Source organism: Schizosaccharomyces japonicus (genome assembly GCF_000149845.2).
Source record: "Schizosaccharomyces japonicus yFS275 unplaced genomic scaffold supercont5.1, whole genome shotgun sequence".
Taxonomy (NCBI): domain Eukaryota; kingdom Fungi; phylum Ascomycota; class Schizosaccharomycetes; order Schizosaccharomycetales; family Schizosaccharomycetaceae; genus Schizosaccharomyces; species Schizosaccharomyces japonicus.
In genome coordinates, this window is record NW_011627860.1 from 2,732,426 (window position 1) to 2,751,298 (window position 18,873).

Genomic DNA, 18,873 nt, shown 5'->3' on the forward strand with positions numbered 1-18,873 from the left:
CCAATTGCCCATCCTCTTTACCGTCCGCTGTATTTTAGGGAGTTTTGTTTGTTATTATTAAGCATCATAGATAATACATATTCCACGTTTTGCATTCGCCGTGGCACACTGATAGAGAGCAAACCCTTCGCTATTTGAAGCGAAATTTTACCTTCTCGGAAAGCGTAGCAAAGAAGGAAGGAGAAGAAACTTCAGATCAAGCAATGGATAATTGCTTCTGCTAATGCGACGAAAACATCTCACATGGTTCCATTAAAGCTCGCTGTAGTAGGGCAAGTTCTCTGAAGCTCCGACGGAAAGAAAGCTCGGCGGTGTTTTGATGATACGCTCAATAAGAGTAAGCAAGCTCTGACGACTGACCTTCTCAATAGCAGACACAACGACATCTGCGTTGCAAGAATTCTTTGGTCCAGTCATCCAACTCAACAACTGAGAGTCCAAATACGGGGTCTCCATTTTACTCAAAAAGTTGGTTTTCGCTGTAGCGATACCACGCTTAATGGTATCGTCTGTAAGTAACTCAGGTAGCTTCCGCATTGTAGCGACAATTTGCGAACCCATAAGCTTCAAGTCCGCAAGACTTGTAGACGACGCTGTGATAGTCAATAAACCAGCATCTGAATATTGAAACAATTTTGCTACGGCTGTTGAGTTTGAACGTTGAACGGGAACGGCAATTTTGGCAAGCAAGGAACTGCCTTCGCTCCACTTAAGCATACTGTGGCCGCCCAAAATGCTCTCAAGTACGTAAATATCAACGGATGGTGGACCAAGGTAAGGATAGCCAAATAGCAAGTAGTTGAACGTCCCTGGAGCAACCAATCGAGACTCGTTATGCGTAGGCTGGGGCGGAACAATTTTTTGGTGAGTACCATTAGGAAGGTCAGCAAAGTATTGCGAACAGAGCTCCTTTGCTTTAGCCGGTTCGCTGCCTGAGTACACGACGACCATGTTTTCTTTCACAAAAGAGCTCTTAGCGAACGACTTAACGTCATCAATTGTAGGCGTCACTCCGGGTTGCACGAAAACAGGGTACGCCAAACTGCGTTCGAACGCAAGTTCATGCAAACGACTCATAGCACGCTCAAGCAAACTATTCTCAAACAATCTATACTCCATTCGTGCAAGCGGTAGTACTTCCTCCTCAAGTTGATGAGGTAAAAACTTTGGGTGTCCAACCACTTCCGACATCATGTCTGCGTAGTAATCAAGATACTCGTTCAAGAAACGAGCTGTGAGTATAATATGCTCACGAGTCACCTTGCTTTCCAAGTGACCTCCTAAGAGCTCCGACTCACGCACAATTCGCAAAGCAGACCGTTTCTCCGTAGTCTTATACGAATACTTCTCCAATAAATGCGCAACACCGTAATTCGGTTGGTACCGACTGCCTGCTGCAATTGCAACAGAGAGTGTCGACGTGTAGCCAGGAAACTCACGGGAAAGCAATGAAACTTGTCCGTTCTTTGTAAGTTCGTACGTCAACGACGAGATTGCCCTTTGACCCAAACGACCACCGCAAAGTCGTGGAAACGAGTTTGCCCTTAAAACTTTTAACATAGACATTTAGACCTAAAAAACAATTCGTATAACAAGTAATTCAATCTTTCCGTATCGACTTCCAGTTCGTGTGCCTAATAGTTCATTAAGTAAGAAGATTCTTGCTGTACGCAATTTCAGCTGCACCAGTACTGACCGGTCATGATGTTCTCGTCTTGACGCAGGGATGACGTGAAATGAACGCTCAGTTGTGTACACATTTGGTGGTTCAACACAGCAACGAGACAGGAGAACATATAACCAGTTAGATACTTAATACACAGGCCAGCCCTGTCTTGGAGAGGGGCAATTATCAAACAGGGTTTGGATGGATTAACCTGCTCGGCTCTTTAAAAACTTAGTTTCAAAAAGAAAGAAGAGCCAAACGAGATCAAAGTAAAGTAATGGGTCGCTCGTGCCAATATGAACGCAAGAAGTTAGCAAATTGTTTACTTCGTTCAGACTGTATGTTGATCCAAGGACGCAGTGCTCAAGACTGTCTGCGACACAAAGATGAGCTGCCAGTGGAATGCCAAGAATGCTGGCGAGCGTTCCACGAGTGCAAAAGACGGATGGTATGTATGGTTTGGTGCATGTAAAAAGGAAGAGACACTTAGAGAGAAAAAACGAGAGGCACTTGCGCATCCAGCAGATGATTGCACAGATATAAGCATATGGTCTTCCTTCAACAGCATGATCATATACGAGAACTGAGCTGACACAACTTACGAAAAGCTAGATATGTCACAGCGATTTAGAACAGTTCCAACGAAACCGGAAACGCTCGAGGAAGAGGAAGACTTGTTGAAGGACGTATGAAGGAACAAAAACTCTTTTACACACAGATTACCTTCCCATTAGGCGCCTACGGAAGTAGGCTTTGCTGCTGGTTTAGAGGAAACCTGTTTTTTTTCATCCGTACCAGCCAAGGCCTTACCACGGTTTGAGGCCGTTGTCTCTTTTCCTTTTGGTCTTGCTCTGCGACGTTCCTTCGGTTTAAGCAAATACATTTTTTCGTTCATGAATACATCGCCAAACTTCATGTAGCTAATTACACCACCGTCATCGATGGCGATAATAATCTGTCGTCTTCCCTCTTTTATCCGTTGCATGGGATTGTTTGAAGTGCTTTCTTTGAGAGGCACACTGCGGAAAAGCGCATCGAGATGCTGCAAAGTAGGTACACATGTAGTGTGTGCATTCACAACACACACGGTAAAATCGGGCTCACCTGGTGCGGATTTTTTAAAACTAGCTGATGGTTTGTACACATCAAACGCATTTCGAAAGGGAAGATCAGGTAATACAGGCGCTTTAGGTTGTGGAGTGTAACCAGCGACAAACTGAATCTGCTCGTAAATTTGTTCATACGAGCGGTACGTCCGATCAGGCAGCATGCTTTTCTTCATACTTGACGGAGAAAACCATAGGCGCTGGAATGCCACAAAGGAAAAATTGAGAAGTTTGGACTTCAAGTCAAGCATTAATGTACGCAACGAGCGACCGTACATTTGCTTCTTTAACTGATACGCTTCCACGTCCTCTGGAGAAGGCTGCTTGCTTCGCACAACAGTAAAACCACAACGGCGTAGATGAGCATAAACGTGATAGTATTCAAGACCACCGCATGCAGCAATAGCCTCTGCATAGACATGCTGTAAACTCATAGGTATACCCTCTTCGCACCAACACTCCATTGAGCCACGCTCGACGAGATACACCGTTTCTTCCGGCAGCAGCCAGACAGAGTTATTCGACGTAGCATGTCCCATCGTCTTGAACATAGGGCCATGGGCATGTAGCACCTCGGCCTTTTGCTGCTGAGGGCGCCAGACTGCCTGAATGACTGTTTTTCTATGAGACAGAAGGTAAGTTTAGTGTTCTAAGACAACTGCTATAAGAAATGCATCTGTAACACGTACGCTGGAATCAATCGTTCAACTGCCAAAGCGTCAAACATGGCATTCTGGCTATTTTGTAGCACCGTAACCTGTTTTTGCGTTCCATCAGGCTCAAAATCTTTCAATCCACGCTTTGGAATGGTGAAATTCACATCGTCCCTATTGTCCCAAGGAGTCAGCAAAAACACAATACGCCACGCGCTCGCCTACCCCTTCAACGAGGATAAGAATCTCCAATCCTGAACTTCGTCACTAGGATCCACATCGTCTTCGAAATTCGAGAAAGGGTTTTCCCCATCCTGTTTGTTCATCCTTTCGGTGTTGTTCCTACAGTTGGGTGGAGTTCAAGGAAGACCGACAGCGACCAAAAAAAACTCCATACAGCGAAATAATACGCGGATATGCTTCCAGTTCGTTAGGTTAGACCCCGTTCCAAACATCTCGGATATGTTTAATGTTTCTTGAAGTAGTAAATGGATTATTGTTTCGTTTATAAGGCTGATAAAACACGTTTAAGGGTTTTTAAGTTTGCTTTTTTATACCAGTTTTGTCTCCACACAGTATACCCAATTTATATGTTTGTTAATAAGCCCATTCCATTTGTATAATTATCTTGAATTGGTTGTCTCAATCCACGAGTCTTTTTCGAAACGCGAATCTCTTCATATCTTTTTTTGCTCTAAGCTTGAAAGCTTTGAAGCAATGTAGGCACTAAGCGACTCAGCGCATCGTGTGTAAACACCATTGCCAATCCCTGAGGCTTGATACCAGCTTCTTGAAAAACACGATTGGCATCCGGGTTAAAGTCCTGGTTAACATAAGGGAAATCGATGGCAAGGGTAGCAAACTGACGAAGAATTTCGTCTTCAGGATGAAAATAAAAAACTTCGTTAGAATTCTTTTCCTTCTTTTTCTTCAGTTTCTTTCCCTTTTTGGTTGGACGAGGAGCATCATCGTCGTCAACGTCCAATTGGGGTGTACACTCGGTATATGTCTTTGAAACGAGGATATAGTGTGTAAATTCGCCCTTCTTATCTTGAGCGAGTTCGTCAAAAAGCATCTTGTACATTGGAGGGATGACCTGAACAGGCATGTTGATCAATCGCTCATTAAGAAGCAATCCCACGTGTTCCTTTGAACCATCAGCGAGTGAAGACTCAAAAAAGTTCTTCAATTCTGGATTTGCGGATGCAGAACGATCAGATAAGTATTTAATAATGCATGACAGAGCTTCTTGAGCTTTGTTAGCCGACACATCCAAAAGTGCCAGCATTGCATAAGGATCAGATTCAGGCCCGTCAACCTTCACCGTCGAACCAGCGACGGCACTGCCAAGAATAAAGTCAGAGACCGCACTCAAGTTGATAAATGTGTGGTCATAGCCAAAAAGTTGTTTGAGAAGGTTTTTGGAAGCGTGAAAATCAATCGGTTTAATATCAAAAAACTCAAAGTCTGATAAAACAAAACTTGTTAGCAAGCAGGAACGGAGAATCCAGGACAGTGGTGAATGAGTACACGTAAACAACGATCATTTCACAGTATGACACTTTAACATACCAACTTGAATGATATCTGAGTCAACAGGGGCCTCCTGGCCACCCATAGTGACATCCTCACGCTCCTCTGGTGCTCTTTTCACCATTTTTTCGAGATAGGAAAGATGTGGTGGGTGCGGGAAAAAAGTCACTGGGCTGATGTGGGTGGAAAATGCACCCAAGGAGCAGGCTCACAAATGACCAAAGTAGTTGAACAATTGCTTCCATAAAAAAAACTAGCGTTGCTCTAAGGATTGCTATTTGAGTTTTCCAAGTAGGAGCCGAATAACGGGGGCAACGCAGAAACGCCGGCATCATGTTCTGATGGCATCTCAGAACTATCGCTTTCCCCAGAAGTACTTTCCTCACTATCAGAGCTCTCCGTGCAACTTTCGCTGTCTGTGCTATTTTCATCGTCTGAGCTTTCTTCCAATTCACTGACATCGTGTTCAGTGACCAACTTGCATGAGTGGGTGAAAATGTGAACAACAGGATATTCCAACACGGTTGAGCCAGCAAGACATTGAAGTAAGGACAAGCTGCTGTTCAGTGGCCGATATACTGGTCCTAATTTTTTGCTTGTAGAAACGTGAACAACAAATGTCAATGCTTCGTCCATGCTTATTTTCGGTTGTTCGATTTTATCCTCCGATGCCAATTGAAGCCATTGTTCTTTTGCACGATTCCACAACTCTTGAAGTGTAGATGTAGAGGCGTTCCCGTGGTTCGTAAACGTCGATTTGAGTGGTTGAGGTTGTTCAGTTTCCTGTCTTTCAGAAGTTGTATGTAAGCACCAATCGATACTGCACATCAACACTTTATTTTGACGGTGAAAATAGGTGCGATTGTCCTTAGACCGCTGTGTAAAGCTAGGAGCAAAACGGACACCAATGTTGTTACTTTCGTAAATTTTTTGAATAAGAGAATGCTTCTTTTGTAGCTTTCCAGCTTGTGAGGCATTCTGCTTGTCGGCGACAGTTAATGCACCCTCAAGCCGAGTGAGAAAGTTGTAGTCAGAGTTCAGACTCTGCACTAGCTGAGACTTTGGAAGGAATTTCGCCGGATTTCGTACACCAGAACATTTTTTCTCAACTTTGTGTTTTCTGCTGCAATCGAGCGAACAAAAACATTCTTCGCACCGGGGACAGCGATATTTGCTATCAGTTTGCTTGCAAGTTGAGCACAACCCCAAACGACTTTTTCCCATTGCAAATGTGCGATACAGTTTGCTGGAGGAAGTGACGTCGCAGTTGCAGGTTTGTGAGCCAAATGGACTGGCTCCTTAATATTTTATCCGTGCATAATTTGCACATGCAGAAAAAAGCCGACGAGATTGGTTACAACACGCAACGGTTGCTCCTTGTATTTACGCGTTTCATCGTGTTTCGTTTGTTCTCTTCGCGATTCCCCGTGGCCACTGGCTAGCGTACCAGAAGACACCGCCGTTGTTCAGCGAGTATATCCACCACCGGTGACGTCCAACGGACCAAGAGCACAAATCCTCCTGTGCTGAAGAATCGCCTCGTTGCATCTTACTGAAAATGGTTCTTTTGTATCCTGTTGTGCTGCTTTTGTGCACTGTAGCCCCAGCTTTTGCAGGTTGGATAGAAACGCATATGCAGGAGGAGCATCATTTGGATTCCTTCACAGACGAGTACTTTTTCAAAGTCCACGACTTGGGACGTAAAGGCTTTTGGGATGACAAAGATATTTTGACGTTGTACGGCCTGCTCGAGAACGATGATGTCCCTTTTGAAACAAAGAACGATGTTCTTGTTGACGTTTTGAAGCGTTGTGATGCAGGCCAGCAGGACAGAAAGGTCACAATGGAAGAGTTTGTGTCCTTTCGCCAGCACGGAGGAGAGCTTAAGGATTGGGGTTTCCCTGGTCATCATGGTGATGAAGAGGAGGAATTTGAGATGCATCATGTGGAAAAGTATCACCCTAATCCCGATGAACCTGAGGAAAATTGGAATCACGCCGAGGATATTGAGCATTTCCAAAAACATGAAGAAATGTACCACAGCGGAAAGCCTGTCGAAGACCGACGTGTGCACTTTCTGAAACCAAACAACATTCCTAATAAGTACAAAGCATAAACAGCATTCGTCTTCATTCATCACGGTCGTAAATAATTAACCACTGACATCTCCCATCTCAATTTGTCTATCGTTTTGTGTTGGCTTGTGAGATCTGCTGGAGAATGGAAAGTGCGTCTTTTTGAGCTTGTTGCAGAGCAGGTGCATCGCATTTGCACGACATGATTTGCTGGACGAGACCTGGTGTTCGCAGCGCTTGACCGACAATAGTCATGTCTGGCTGGTACAGAAGATTGCAAACACACACGAGCACTCTGTGTCTCACGCCCTGATCATCGTCTCGCAAGCCGCGCACCAAAAATTCAAAACCAACGCGTTGGGCAATTGCTTTGCAGCATTCGAGATAGCCTGTAAATTGAACAATCGCTCCAAACGCAGCTTGACGTGTAGCCGCATCCTCTGCGTCTCCCAAGGCAACTATAATGCGTAACCGTGAGTTTTCTGTATCCTGTTCCTTTTGACCAAAAATCTTTTCCAAACATGTAGTCGATAATGAGAGGTTATTTAACAATTCCGTGCTAGCACGTTGTACGAGTGTGTTGCTGGAAAGTAAAAGGTTGTCCAAACTATCCCAGCAATCTCTTACGATGGCGGCTCTACTGCTTTCATCAAAAGAAGCCAAATTCGTAAGCGCGAGCAGTGTTTCAAACAAAGCAAGCAGTGAACTCTCGCCGTCGGCAAGTAGGACAGACATGAGTTTTATTGCACCCGTTGGAGAGAGCGAGCCGGTGAATACAATATGAGGGGAGACGCTTATGAGGATACGAGAGACAGCGTGAGCAGCAACCGAGCTTTTCTGAAGCACAGTTGAGCGAGTGAGAAATCCAACTGCTCCCTGCTGGACCAAACGACCTCTTGTTGTTTTCACATTGGCAACGTGCAGTAACAACTCGGCCATCACTTGGCACAGTCCAGGACGCGTGTCGGTTGCGTGCTTCAATAGCAATCCAATCAAGCCAGACTTGATAACGAGTTCGACACGCGCCTGTACATGCGAATCGTCGTCCTCAACACAATCGCTTGGCAATCCAGCTTCGTCGAGGGAAGCGTTCTTTTTCGCGGCAGCTGATTGTATAGTCTGTTTCAGACGATTGCGTTGGACGTCGTCTTCCGTTTCCACGGGCTTGGCGAATTGGCACAGATGGAGGAGCGTTGATGCAATTGTGTATGACTCGTCAAACGCGCCTTTCAGAAAGTCCTCTTTGCTCTGCTTCAGTATTTGAGTCCATTGAGTGAACAAGGGTGTGGCAGAGTGAGCAATACACTCTTTCACTGGCCCGTAACAAGACGCGACCAATAACGTTTGCAGCAACGAATCATCACAAACGGGCTCGTGCAACAGCTGCTGCACCATGGGTAGGAGTTCGTCCTTATGGTTTGTTCCCAGTGCGATTTTCGTCAACACAGGGATGCATTCTCTTTTAGAGGCGTTCGCTTGCAGAAAGTCCTGGCAGCACTCCTGCACTAATGTTCTGCATTTGGAAAAGTCGCATATGGTGCATAAACAATCGATCCAGGCGAGCTCCAAATGGCCCTCTTCTGAAATCCGGGTCCAGTAGGACAGAAAGTCTTTGTCAACGATATCTGACTTGCTACTGCTCAAGGCCACTAGTAAAAGTGAAGACAGTCGGGACAATACGAGTGAGCGGCAGGGATCTCCATCCCGAGCAAGTTGTTTACAACCATTGAGGGCTTCTTCGGCAATGTCTGACCGGTTCGCGAACAGAACAGCAGCCAAAGAGTCGTACAACGGGCACCGAAGAAACGACTGCAAAACACGTTTGTGTGAAAGCAATGGCTCGACACGAGCTGAAAAGGCAGCACGAGTATGAGGTTGATGCAGCAAAATAGCCAGTGCGGTTGGAGAAAGGTTTTCGAATAGACGCGTCAACAGACATTCTGCAGCTTCCTCACCGGTGTCCTGCTTCTCAAGTAGCTGAAACACAATCTCGACGCCCTTACGAGTACGAGCCAGAATTGCTACCGGCGCTGTGTCTGGTGAAAAATCAGTATCGGCAGCAAAATTCGCGTCGATCCACGCGTCTATCGCTGCTCCTTGTTTGGCAATTGTCTCGAGAATGGTTTTTTCGTGCTCATCAGACAGATTCTCTTGCGTCCGACACACAGGACACGCTGGATCCGCGGCGATTGCCTGCAATTCCTTCAGTTCCGACGGACCAGCCTTGGTTTTTGCGTCTAAATGGTCAATTGCTTGACACAAAGCACACGGTTTCGTAAGGGTGGACATGACAGTAGCGTTCTTGAAAAGAATCGTTCATCAATTCAGTTGAGATGTTAGCGAGGACACGGCCTTCAATGACGCAGACTTTACCGGTTCCAAGACTAAGCGGGGACACAAGAAAAGACCCAGGTGAATCAGCGACACAGTGCAACACAAACAAAATTACAAATCGTTTCTCAAACTAAATCCCTAACACTCACACAGAACACAAACCTCACTTCTCATCACTACAACTTATTTACAGAGCTGGGGAAAGGCCTCTATTTATACATTTGCGACGCGTCCCGAGTGCTACGCGTGACGAAGGTGTGTCGTCACACAGCTGCCAATAAGCTCACGCGTCCGCGTTTGCATTTCGTTTTACATGTTAATGTAAAATTTTATTGACCTAAGCCTTGAGGGCGAACTTGCGGAGGGGGAAGTAACGCTCCTTCTTCAATTGCTTAAGAGTCTTACGGCTCTTCTCATAAGGAGTCAAGGCACGACGAAGGGCACGAGTCTTCTTTTGGCGGAGATCCAAAGGAATGTACTTCTTGTTCTTGTAGGCCTCACGGGCGGCAGAACGGTTGTTCTCGTTGATGACGGTCAAGACGCGAGCAATATCCTTGCGAGCGGTCTTAATCTTGGCCAACTTCGAACCGGAACCACCAGCGATCTTCTGGACACGAAGAGAGGAGAGCTCTTGACGAAGCTCGGTAAGTTGCTCGGCCAATTGCTCAGCAGATTGCTTGCGAAGTTCAAAGGTCTTGAGTGCCATCTTAACGTTCGTCGTTGGTCAAGAGATGCTAAGAGCAAGAGAGGTCGTGGTGTAGTTTTCTGGAAGAAAAAAGCAGTCACGGTATTGGGTCTGGTGTCAGTGGCTGTGACTGTTCTTTCGTGAGGGTCACCACCACAAACTTCTGCACTTGCCGAGAGCCTTGACCAGCAAGCAGCAACCAGGATGGGACGTGATATTTACAAGGACGAGAATTTGCCTATTCCCGAAGGCGTTACCGTCGACATTAAGGCCCGTGTTGTTACCGTCACTGGCCCTCGTGGTACTTTGACCAAGAACTTGCGTCACGTCGACTCCGAGGTCAAGAAGCAAGGCAATGTGCTCAAGTTCATTGTCTGGCACGGTTCCCGCAAGCACAACGCTTGCCTCCGTACCGTCCGTTCCATCGTCAACAACATGATCATTGGTGTCACCCAGGGTTACCGCTACAAGATGCGTCTTGTGTATGCACATTTCCCCATCAACATCAACTTGACTGAGAACAACACTGTTGTTGAGATCCGTAACTTCTTGGGTGAGCGTATCACTCGTGTGATCAAGTGTTTGCCCGGTGTCACCGTTTCCTTGTCCCAAGCTGTTAAGGATGAGCTCGTCCTCGAGGGTAACTCCTTGGAGAACGTCTCCCAATCCGCTGCCAGCATCAAGCAAGCTTGCAACGTCCGCAACAAGGATATTCGTAAGTTCTTGGACGGTATCTACGTCTCTGAGCGCGGCAACATTGTCGAGCTTGAGTAGTTGAATAGCTATCAATGATTTACGGGCTTGACTGAGAATTGTGATGTGGGGTTGTGAGTGGGGTGTGGGGTTATGTGGGCGTGGTTGTATTGTGTTGTATTGTGCCATGTTGTGTTTTAGTGTTAGCCCTCGTTGCGGTGCCTTGATGCTCGTTATCGTGCCTTAATTTTCGTTGTTGCCGTTATATCGTTCTCCAACGCATCACAATGTCGGTTTACCGAGCACCGTTAACTTCACTAAACGCCGGCATTAACGAACGGCTCACGAGTCTCCTCTCCGCTGCCATCCTCTGCAATGTTTGATTTGCTTTCGTACAGCTTAGTGGCTCTGAGCGGCCTATTTGCTGCCTCGATCAGCCTAGGTCTAATTGCATCGGAGCTCTGTTTCTTTGTACTTTCCCCGTTTGGAAAACGCGCAATTGCTAAATCACGTTCACTTAAAGCCGAATTGTACAGGTCTGCAGGCGTGAATACGCAGACAGCCCGTGTCATTGGCTTCTTTCATCCCTACTGCAACGCTGGAGGCGGCGGAGAACGCGTTTTATGGACTGCAATTCGTGCTATTCAGAACCGGTATCCTGATTGTGTCTGTGTTATTTACACAGGCGACAATGACGCGTCGGATGAAGATATACTGAAAAGAGCAAAGAATACGTTTGGTATTGAACTGGATGCACGCAAGATTTGCGTTGTTCACTTGAGATTACGCTTCCTTGTGAGCGCGAAAACTTGGCCTCGCTTTACATTGCTCGGTCAGTCCATCGGCAGTATTTTCCTTGGCCTGGAGGCCGTTTACAATTTTGCTCCAGACATTTTCATTGATACAATGGGTTATGCATTCACTTTTCCGTTTGTGTCGAAGGCTCTTCACATTCCCATCGGTGCCTATGTCCATTACCCGACCATTTCTCGCGACATGTTGCAGTCCATCAAGTCCAAAAGCTTTGTAGCTCGTGTCAAGTTGATGTACTGGCGCTGGTTTGCTGGTCTGTACAAGCGAGTCGGCCGTAATGCTACTTTTGTCATGACCAACTCTTCATGGACCCAAACTCACATCACTCAGCTGTGGAGTGTTGGCAAACGTGTCAGTGTCGTCTACCCCCCTTGCAACACGGCCGCCTTAGAGAAGCTTGATGTGACAAAACACCGTGCGCCTGTCTTGTTGTACTTGGCTCAGTATCGTCCAGAGAAGAACCATCGTCTGCTGCTGGAAAGCTTTTCAAAGTATGTAAAACAGTACGACGACAAGACAGCCTCTTTGTTGCTTGTGGGCAGTGTTCGAGGTGAGCAAGATCGTGTATTCCTTAATGGTCTTAAAGACTATGCTCAGGCCCTCAAAATTGGCGACCGCGTTACCTTTGAAGTGGACGCCCCTTGGCCGAACGTGGTCAAGCATTTGCAAGAGTGCTCCGTCGGCGTCAACTGCATGTGGAACGAACACTTTGGAATTGGTGTCGTTGAATACATGGCCGCTGGTCTGATCCCTGTGGTCAACAACTCGGGTGGACCTAAGTGTGACATTGTTGTCCCATGGATTGGCAAGCCTACTGGATTCCACGCGTCCACTGTCGGCGAGTATGCGGATGCTATTCATCAGGCCTTATCGTTGACGCCTGAGGAAGAGCAAGACATGCGTATGCGTGCCCGTATGGCCTGTGCCCGTTTCGGTGAAGACGTCTTTGATCGTGGATTCCTCGATGTCTTCTCCAAGCTGTTAACTAAGAGTTATGGGTCCGCTTAATGCGTGTACTCTCAATAAACGACCCAAAAAAACAATTACACGCAAACACAATTATTCTTTTTACTACAGCACACACATACACACACACAACCCATTTACACCTTCTCTCAATTCTTCTAAAAAATCCACCCACCTAATTCGTCTTGGATTAATACAGTAAACAAACACTCTGCAGACCTCTTTTTCAGCGCTATCTGTACCACTACTGTCTTAAACCATTGCTAAAAACCTTTCCTTATATCAACACCGTGCTTAAACCTGCAAATCTTTGCTTACAGAACACAAAGATCTGCATTGTTTTTCACTTACACCCAGTTCAATTCAAACAAAAATTTGCAGATCTGCACGTAGGAGGGTTATTGCCCCAGATTCTGGCGTTTCTGCGGCATTTACGAACAATAACTGGTTACGGTTCGCTTGTGCGCTCCCCTAGGTGCCGATATCGAAGGGTCATTCACGCTTGTTTATTGGGACCTTGATTTCGTGATGCCACCACTTTGGGGGAACAAAATTTTAGGAACTAATTTGTGACCGAATCTACGGGAAGACAACACCACCGGAGTTGCACAAGTTGGACTGACGGGCTGCTGGCGGTCATTGCTGAGGCATTTCCCTCTGTGAAGAAGTTGAACTACGGACAATATTGAATATCCCGAAAGAATTGTGCAATGGATCCAGCCGGGAGCGTAAGCTCGCAGGAGACGCTAATTCTACGGTTTAAAGTTCCATCGGATCGTTTACAAAAGATACTAGATGCTGTGAAGACGGCGGCTCCTTCGACTCCTCCATCAACGGCTGTCAAAACACATGAGCGAAGTTTTCACATCAAGAAACCACGGGCCCCGTACGGAATGGGGCCCCGTGCTATGAAACGCCGAGAAAAGGCTGAAAAGGAACGTCTTGCTGCTTTACAAGAAGGCGGAGCTGCCGCTGCAACTGGTGCAGCCGGTACAGGAACAGGAGCATCAACACCGTCAGGGAAGAGTGCACAGAAAAACGGCGTGAATGCAATTCATGCAGCATTGCACGCCTTGGACCGTTCTGGAAAGCCGTGTCGTCGGTGGCATAAAGAGGCTGTTGTTATTCACAGTATATCCAAGCTTTCCTGGAGTTCGCTGTCATGGCATGGAGAAGGCCTTACATTTCTTCCTCCGCCTTCTCGTACTGCTGAAAGTACACCGGAGGTTCAAACTGCAGACGAGGATTCGAATGCTGGGGACTCGGCTGCAAGCGTTTCTGCCGAACCACACTCTGAAGGTATGGACAGCAATTCAGAGAATAAGCCGCTAAAGGAGGTTATGGCTTCTGAAGCAGCAACTGCTGCTGCTGCTGCTGCCGCCGCTGCTGCAGACTCGGCGCCGACTCCCAAAAGAGCTCGAAAATCTGGACCCAAAAACGGCACCAAAGCTAGTCGAGCAACAGGGGCGAAGCCTGGCCCTAAACCAGGTTCTAAAAGCACTCGTGGCGGCGCACGAACACGAGGAACAGGAAGACGAGGAAAGAGAGGTGCAGCGGCTGCCGCTGCCGCCGCTGCTGCTGCTACCGACGCAGACGCAAATCCTGAGGCTGCCGCTGTGAAGAAGGAAGACAAACCAGAAACAAAAGAAAGCTCAAAAGCCACTAAGGCCAGCAAACAAGCTGCAAATAAAGCACCGACGGATCAGCAATCACCAACTGAATCAAAACCGGTGAATGATGCTGTTCCTGCTGATGTCCCTTTAGATCATGCTCCTCCTCCTGCTCCCTCTTCTGCTGCTGCTCCTCAAACCGAACAATCCTCTGAAATTAAACCTGACCCAGACACAACTACCGCCCCCGTTGACCCTGCGACAGCAGAACACCCTTCCACCGAATCCGCCGCCGTTGTTTCCGAACCTAAAGACAGCTAAACCTTCATCGTTTGTGTGTATCTCATTTCAAACCAACCCAAAGAATACGAATTTATACGCTATTCCACCTCATTTACGTGTATCCCGGTCTTTCCGTGTACCCTTATAAGTGTCTAGAAGGCACACAGCTAAAGATAGCCGTTGTCGCTGCGATCAAAACCAGTACCACGATTAGCAGGCGGGTAGACCGACGGAATATGCTATGCTTGACCGTCATATTCATGATGCGAGCACAGCGATAATTGGATGTTTCCGTATAGCCAAGAATACCGAGGACGGGGTCCAATTGTTTCCAAGCTGCCATCAAAAAATAATAGCCAACGAAGAATGGAATCAATGACCAGACCCTTCTGCGAATGCTGTATCCCAAAAAGATTCCGCAAAAACCATACCAACAACCGGCGAATGTAGCAAGATAGCCTAATATGAACCTCAACGAACTACTGAACGGTGTTATGTTTTTGTGCAAACGGTTCCGTACGAAGCTGTGATAGGTAGGCTTCAGGTGATGCTCATAGACATAGTCCTTAATGCTCTGAAAGATTTCCGGATCATCACGCTGGTCAACTTCAATGGCTGTTGCGACAGCACCAGCTAATTGAGGAGGAATGCTGATTTCACGTTCAGAGCCCTCAATCAGATACGAGTAGAGAATGCGTTCAGAGAGGGCGCGGACGTTGTTACGCTGAATAGCGTTTTCGTAAGCTTTGGTAGCCTGTTCACGGCAGCTCGACAAAGAAGAAAGGTAAGAAGCACGCAAATGAATCATTTTCCGAGCAGAGCTAGCAACGCTATCTCGTGCAGACAAGTCGTCAAAATTAAAGGGTCCGTAGTGAGCAGCGAATCTGTCGATGTTATTATTCAAGTTGTTACCCTCGTACAATACGGCATAAATTCTGTCTTGTCCATCCTGTAAATAGTTTCTTTCTGCTCCGGGCTCCAGCATCTGTCCCGTGGAGTCTCGAAGCGATTTCACATACTGCCGACAGACGATAGCATGCTGCATAATATCCAACCAAAGATCCAAATAGTCCACCCTGTTCTCGTTTTCAATCATATAAATATAGTAGTTGTAAAGATCCAGAGGCCGTTCACAGGGCTTCGTGAGGATATCGAGTAAAGAGGGTATTTGGTCCGACATAATGCAATAAAATAAAAAGAACGAATGACTGGGTGTAACGATGCAATTATAAGAATAATAGGTTCAAAGAGTGTATATTGAGTGAATGAACACGAAACAGAGCGTTCAGTGCGACATCCGACGCATATATTAGGTCGAGGAAAAAAAGCGAGCGTACGTTCAGGCTGAGTACAGGAACTCGCCAAAACTGAATTAACGAAAAGACAACTACTGAACGGATAGTACGGGGTAATGAAATGAAATCTAAAGAGAGGGTGTGACTGTAATGCGACTGTAATTGTTGACGAGTTTGATGTAGTTTGTAACTGTTTGGACACTTTGAAGGTAAGAAAGTGTGGAAAGGAGAATGAGGACGGGGGGAGGAGGAGAAAGGGGAAGAGTTCAAGGGTCATAGAAGGCCTCTTATGTATGGGGGGACTATAAAAAGTAGATTTATTAAGAGTGGCATAATGTGAAATATTGGTTATGACATCTGTCGGTGCAATGCTCGCAATTGAAAGACGGAACTGGTCTCCAGTAAGCATGGTATTGCATTGCGACACGAGATTTATATTCATTTTATTCTATTGTTCCTGTGGACACAGCTTTTTCCTGACTTGAGTTGTTTAACGAATTCAGTTCGACAAATTCAATTCTTCAAATCACATCACAAACTTGCGAGGAAATTGCAGAGATGCTACAGAAAAGTCACAGTCATACCAATTCGTGTGAATTGCAATGATTTGCTTCTATGGAGAATTGTAGATGTAGAAATGGAGAATTAATCAATTGGTAAATGCATAAAAAAAATTAAAAAAAATAAAAAAAAATCACAAAAAATCGGAATTAATAAGGGACAACACAAATAGCCACACACAACGTACGCACTACGGGGATACCATTAACATACCCTAATACACAACACTCTCTCATCTCCCTTTAATGCCGTCGTTTTCTTTCTCCTCACCACTCACATTCCCCGCAAACCCTACTCCCGTTAAGCATCTCGCTAACGTCGCCCCTGACACCCTACTCCTCGTTGCATCTCACTGCACCGCCCTGCAGCACAACCACCACACTTCGACGGTCACAGAGTTTTCTCCTCTACCACAACCTCCAACTCGCACTTGTGCTAACCTGGACTGTCAAACATTGTAGAGATGCTTATTCTGACAGGTACGACTGGCACGGATTACCGAGAATGCTGATCTAACGATAATCAAGAAACCGCGGCTGGTTATGCTGTCTTCAAGGCAAAGGACAAGATTTTAAAGAAGCAGGACCAGCTCATTGAGAGCTTCAAGAGTCCCGAGGGTGCTGCAGGCATCCTCAAGCTTCAATCCTTTGCCAAATTTGAAAGCACTATGGATGCTCTGGACAACGTCTCGGCACTTGTGGAGGGAAAAGTTTCGGGAAAGCTTGCTTCTTTGCTGGAGGACTTGAACGACAAGAGTGAGACTCTTGTCGTTGCTGATCCCAAGCTGGGAAACGCTATTAACAAGCTTTCCAACCTGGACTTCAAAATTATCTCGGACTCTTCCGTTTTGGATCTCTACCGTGGTATCCGTCAACATTTGTCCTCTCTTATCGCCGGGCTGTCTCCCAAGGACTTGAACGCCATGTCTCTGGGTCTGTCTCACTCCCTTTCTCGTCATAAGCTCAAGTTCTCTCCCGACAAGGTGGACACTATGATCGTTCAAGCCATTGCGCTTTTGGACGATTTGGACAAGGAGGTGAACACATACGCTATGCGTGTTCGTGAATGGTACGGTTGGCACTTCCCCGAGATGGGCAAGATTGTCCAAGATAACCTTGCCTACGCTCGTGTCATCAAGACAATGGGTATGCGTACCAACTGCTCTGAAACAGACTTCAGCGCTGTCCTCCCCGAGGACCTTGAGGCCACGTTAAAGAGCGCTGCCGAAATCTCTATGGGTACCGAAATCACCCAAGAGGATTTAGACAACATTTTGATGCTTGCCGATCAAGTTCTGGAGTTGTCGGCTTACCGTGCTCAACTTTCTGAGTACTTGCGTAACCGTATGCATGCCATTGCTCCGAACTTGACTGCTTTGGTTGGTGAGCTCGTCGGTGCTCGTTTGATTGCACACGCAGGTTCGCTTATGAACTTGGCCAAGCAACCCGCATCTACCATCCAAATTTTGGGTGCCGAAAAAGCACTTTTCCGTGCTCTGAAAACTAAGCACGATACCCCCAAGTACGGTCTTATCTACCACGCCAGTCTCGTTGGTCAAGCCAACCCCAAGAACAAGGGTAAAATCGCTAGAATTATGGCTACGAAGGCTGCTCTGTCACTTCGTGTGGATGCCCTCTCGGACAAGGATACCGTTAGCGGAAACATCGGTTTGGAGAACCGCGTTCGCGTTGAAAACCGTCTTCGCAGTCTTGAAGGTGGAAAGCTTCTCCCTATTCCCACTACTTCGACTCAGCAGTCGAAGTTTGAAATGCAACCCGCCGCTGCCTACAACGCAGCTGCTGATGCTGAAATGACCGAGGCTGCTGAAGTGAAGACCGAAGTGAAGACTGAGTCGTCAAAGAAGGAGAAAAAGGAAAAGAAGTCCAAGCACAAGCACTCCGGTGACTCCGACTCAAAGAAGGACAAAAAGAAGAAGAAGAGAAAGGCAGAGGATGGTGAGGACAGCTCTGAAAAGAAGAAGAAAAAGTCCAAAAAGTCCAAGGAGTAAGTTTTGCTCATTGCTTGTACATCTCCATAATGGCATGCCGTTTCCTGCAACTTGTGTGCTATTCTTCTTTTCCGCGTCCATCTGTTTCCGTGATGCTTGGACCGTTTGTGTGTGACGAGTACGAATAATTTAATCTTGAACCAGTTCTAAAGTCAGAAAATTAAGGAAAAGAGTTTCCCGCACATGTTCTTCCTCTCCTTACTGGTGAACTTTTTGCATGGGTTGCCATTTCAGTCTGTCTTTTCAGAGAGCAAAAGGGGATCTGGCGTGAGGCTTCTTCCTCTCTTGTTGTTAACAGCTATTTTTGTTTTTTTGGAAGACTTGAAGGTCGGGTCTGTCTAATTTCATTAAAACGTATTGTGATCGTGTTTTGTTGTGTTATTTAAATACTTTTCTTTATGGCGAGTGGGAAATTGTATTTGAGAAGGACATGAACTGTAGTGGTGGAACTGTATAACAAAAGAAATCGAAACGAGAAGACAAAGTGAAACGGAAACGGCCGAGGGAGTCGGCGAAGAGCTTGAGAAAATGAGTGACAGTGGACCAACAGCGGTGTGAAGTAAAAGTGCCATATACGGCATACCTTCTATTAC

General features: G+C 46.4%; 13 protein-coding genes across 13 annotated transcripts; 6 read left to right on the forward strand and 7 right to left on the reverse strand.

Annotated features, from left to right (window-relative positions):
• Nucleotides 1–252: 252 nt before the first annotated feature.
• On the reverse strand, nt 253–1,566 carry SJAG_00755 (ubiquinol-cytochrome-c reductase complex core protein Qcr2; the record flags this gene model as incomplete). The annotated part of the gene is made up of 1 exon (XM_002171988.1): nt 253–1,566. The coding sequence occupies one exon, from the start codon at nt 1,564–1,566 to the stop codon at nt 253–255; it is 1,314 nt and encodes a 437-aa protein (XP_002172024.1).
• Nucleotides 1,567–1,789: 223 nt separating this feature from the next.
• Nucleotides 1,790–2,358, forward strand: SJAG_05199 (inner membrane protein; the record flags this gene model as incomplete). Its single annotated transcript, XM_002171987.2, has 2 exons — nt 1,790–2,114; nt 2,275–2,358. Exons 1-2 carry the CDS (start codon nt 1,944–1,946, stop codon nt 2,356–2,358), a joined length of 255 nt encoding a protein of 84 aa, XP_002172023.2. The 5' UTR covers nt 1,790–1,943.
• A 38-nt stretch (nt 2,359–2,396) lies between these two features.
• SJAG_00754 (tRNA-splicing endonuclease subunit Sen54) lies at nt 2,397–3,751 on the reverse strand (the record flags this gene model as incomplete). The annotated part of the gene is made up of 3 exons (XM_002171986.1): nt 2,397–3,393; nt 3,462–3,599; nt 3,651–3,751. The coding sequence occupies 3 exons, from the start codon at nt 3,749–3,751 to the stop codon at nt 2,397–2,399; spliced, it is 1,236 nt and encodes a 411-aa protein (XP_002172022.1).
• Nucleotides 3,752–4,119: 368 nt separating this feature from the next.
• Nucleotides 4,120–5,082, reverse strand: SJAG_00753 (CDK regulator; the record flags this gene model as incomplete). Its single annotated transcript, XM_002171985.1, has 2 exons — nt 4,120–4,892; nt 4,998–5,082. The coding sequence occupies 2 exons, from the start codon at nt 5,080–5,082 to the stop codon at nt 4,120–4,122; spliced, it is 858 nt and encodes a 285-aa protein (XP_002172021.1).
• A 140-nt stretch (nt 5,083–5,222) lies between these two features.
• Nucleotides 5,223–6,182, reverse strand: SJAG_00752 (snoRNA biogenesis protein; the record flags this gene model as incomplete). The annotated part of the gene is made up of 1 exon (XM_002171984.1): nt 5,223–6,182. One exon carries the CDS (start codon nt 6,180–6,182, stop codon nt 5,223–5,225), a length of 960 nt encoding a protein of 319 aa, XP_002172020.1.
• Nucleotides 6,183–6,516: 334 nt separating this feature from the next.
• Nucleotides 6,517–7,074, forward strand: SJAG_00751 (fungal protein; the record flags this gene model as incomplete). Its single annotated transcript, XM_002171983.1, has 1 exon — nt 6,517–7,074. One exon carries the CDS (start codon nt 6,517–6,519, stop codon nt 7,072–7,074), a length of 558 nt encoding a protein of 185 aa, XP_002172019.1.
• On the reverse strand, nt 7,053–9,528 carry SJAG_00750 (UCS-domain-containing protein Rng3). The gene has a single exon (XM_002171982.2). It carries the CDS (start codon nt 9,320–9,322, stop codon nt 7,142–7,144), a length of 2,181 nt encoding a protein of 726 aa, XP_002172018.1. The 5' UTR covers nt 9,323–9,528; the 3' UTR covers nt 7,053–7,141.
• Nucleotides 9,529–9,659: 131 nt separating this feature from the next.
• On the reverse strand, nt 9,660–10,155 carry SJAG_00749 (60S ribosomal protein L35). Its single transcript, XM_002171981.2, has one exon. The coding sequence runs from the start codon at nt 10,071–10,073 to the stop codon at nt 9,705–9,707; it is 369 nt and encodes a 122-aa protein (XP_002172017.1). The 5' UTR covers nt 10,074–10,155; the 3' UTR covers nt 9,660–9,704.
• Nucleotides 10,156–10,181: 26 nt separating this feature from the next.
• Nucleotides 10,182–10,864, forward strand: SJAG_00748 (60S ribosomal protein L9). The gene has a single exon (XM_002171980.2). The coding sequence runs from the start codon at nt 10,257–10,259 to the stop codon at nt 10,824–10,826; it is 570 nt and encodes a 189-aa protein (XP_002172016.1). The 5' UTR covers nt 10,182–10,256; the 3' UTR covers nt 10,827–10,864.
• A 256-nt stretch (nt 10,865–11,120) lies between these two features.
• Nucleotides 11,121–12,566, forward strand: SJAG_00747 (alpha-1,2-mannosyltransferase Alg11; the record flags this gene model as incomplete). Its single annotated transcript, XM_002171979.1, has 1 exon — nt 11,121–12,566. One exon carries the CDS (start codon nt 11,121–11,123, stop codon nt 12,564–12,566), a length of 1,446 nt encoding a protein of 481 aa, XP_002172015.1.
• A 668-nt stretch (nt 12,567–13,234) lies between these two features.
• SJAG_00746 (Ino80 complex subunit Ies4) lies at nt 13,235–14,455 on the forward strand (the record flags this gene model as incomplete). Its single annotated transcript, XM_002171978.1, has 1 exon — nt 13,235–14,455. One exon carries the CDS (start codon nt 13,235–13,237, stop codon nt 14,453–14,455), a length of 1,221 nt encoding a protein of 406 aa, XP_002172014.1.
• Nucleotides 14,389–15,967, reverse strand: SJAG_00745 (regulator-G-protein signaling domain-containing protein). The gene has a single exon (XM_002171977.2). It carries the CDS (start codon nt 15,594–15,596, stop codon nt 14,559–14,561), a length of 1,038 nt encoding a protein of 345 aa, XP_002172013.1. The 5' UTR covers nt 15,597–15,967; the 3' UTR covers nt 14,389–14,558.
• A 710-nt stretch (nt 15,968–16,677) lies between these two features.
• SJAG_00744 (U3 snoRNP protein Nop58) lies at nt 16,678–18,729 on the forward strand. The gene is made up of 2 exons (XM_002171976.2): nt 16,678–16,751; nt 16,800–18,729. Exons 1-2 carry the CDS (start codon nt 16,736–16,738, stop codon nt 18,278–18,280), a joined length of 1,497 nt encoding a protein of 498 aa, XP_002172012.1. The 5' UTR covers nt 16,678–16,735; the 3' UTR covers nt 18,281–18,729.
• Nucleotides 18,730–18,873: the final 144 nt, after the last annotated feature.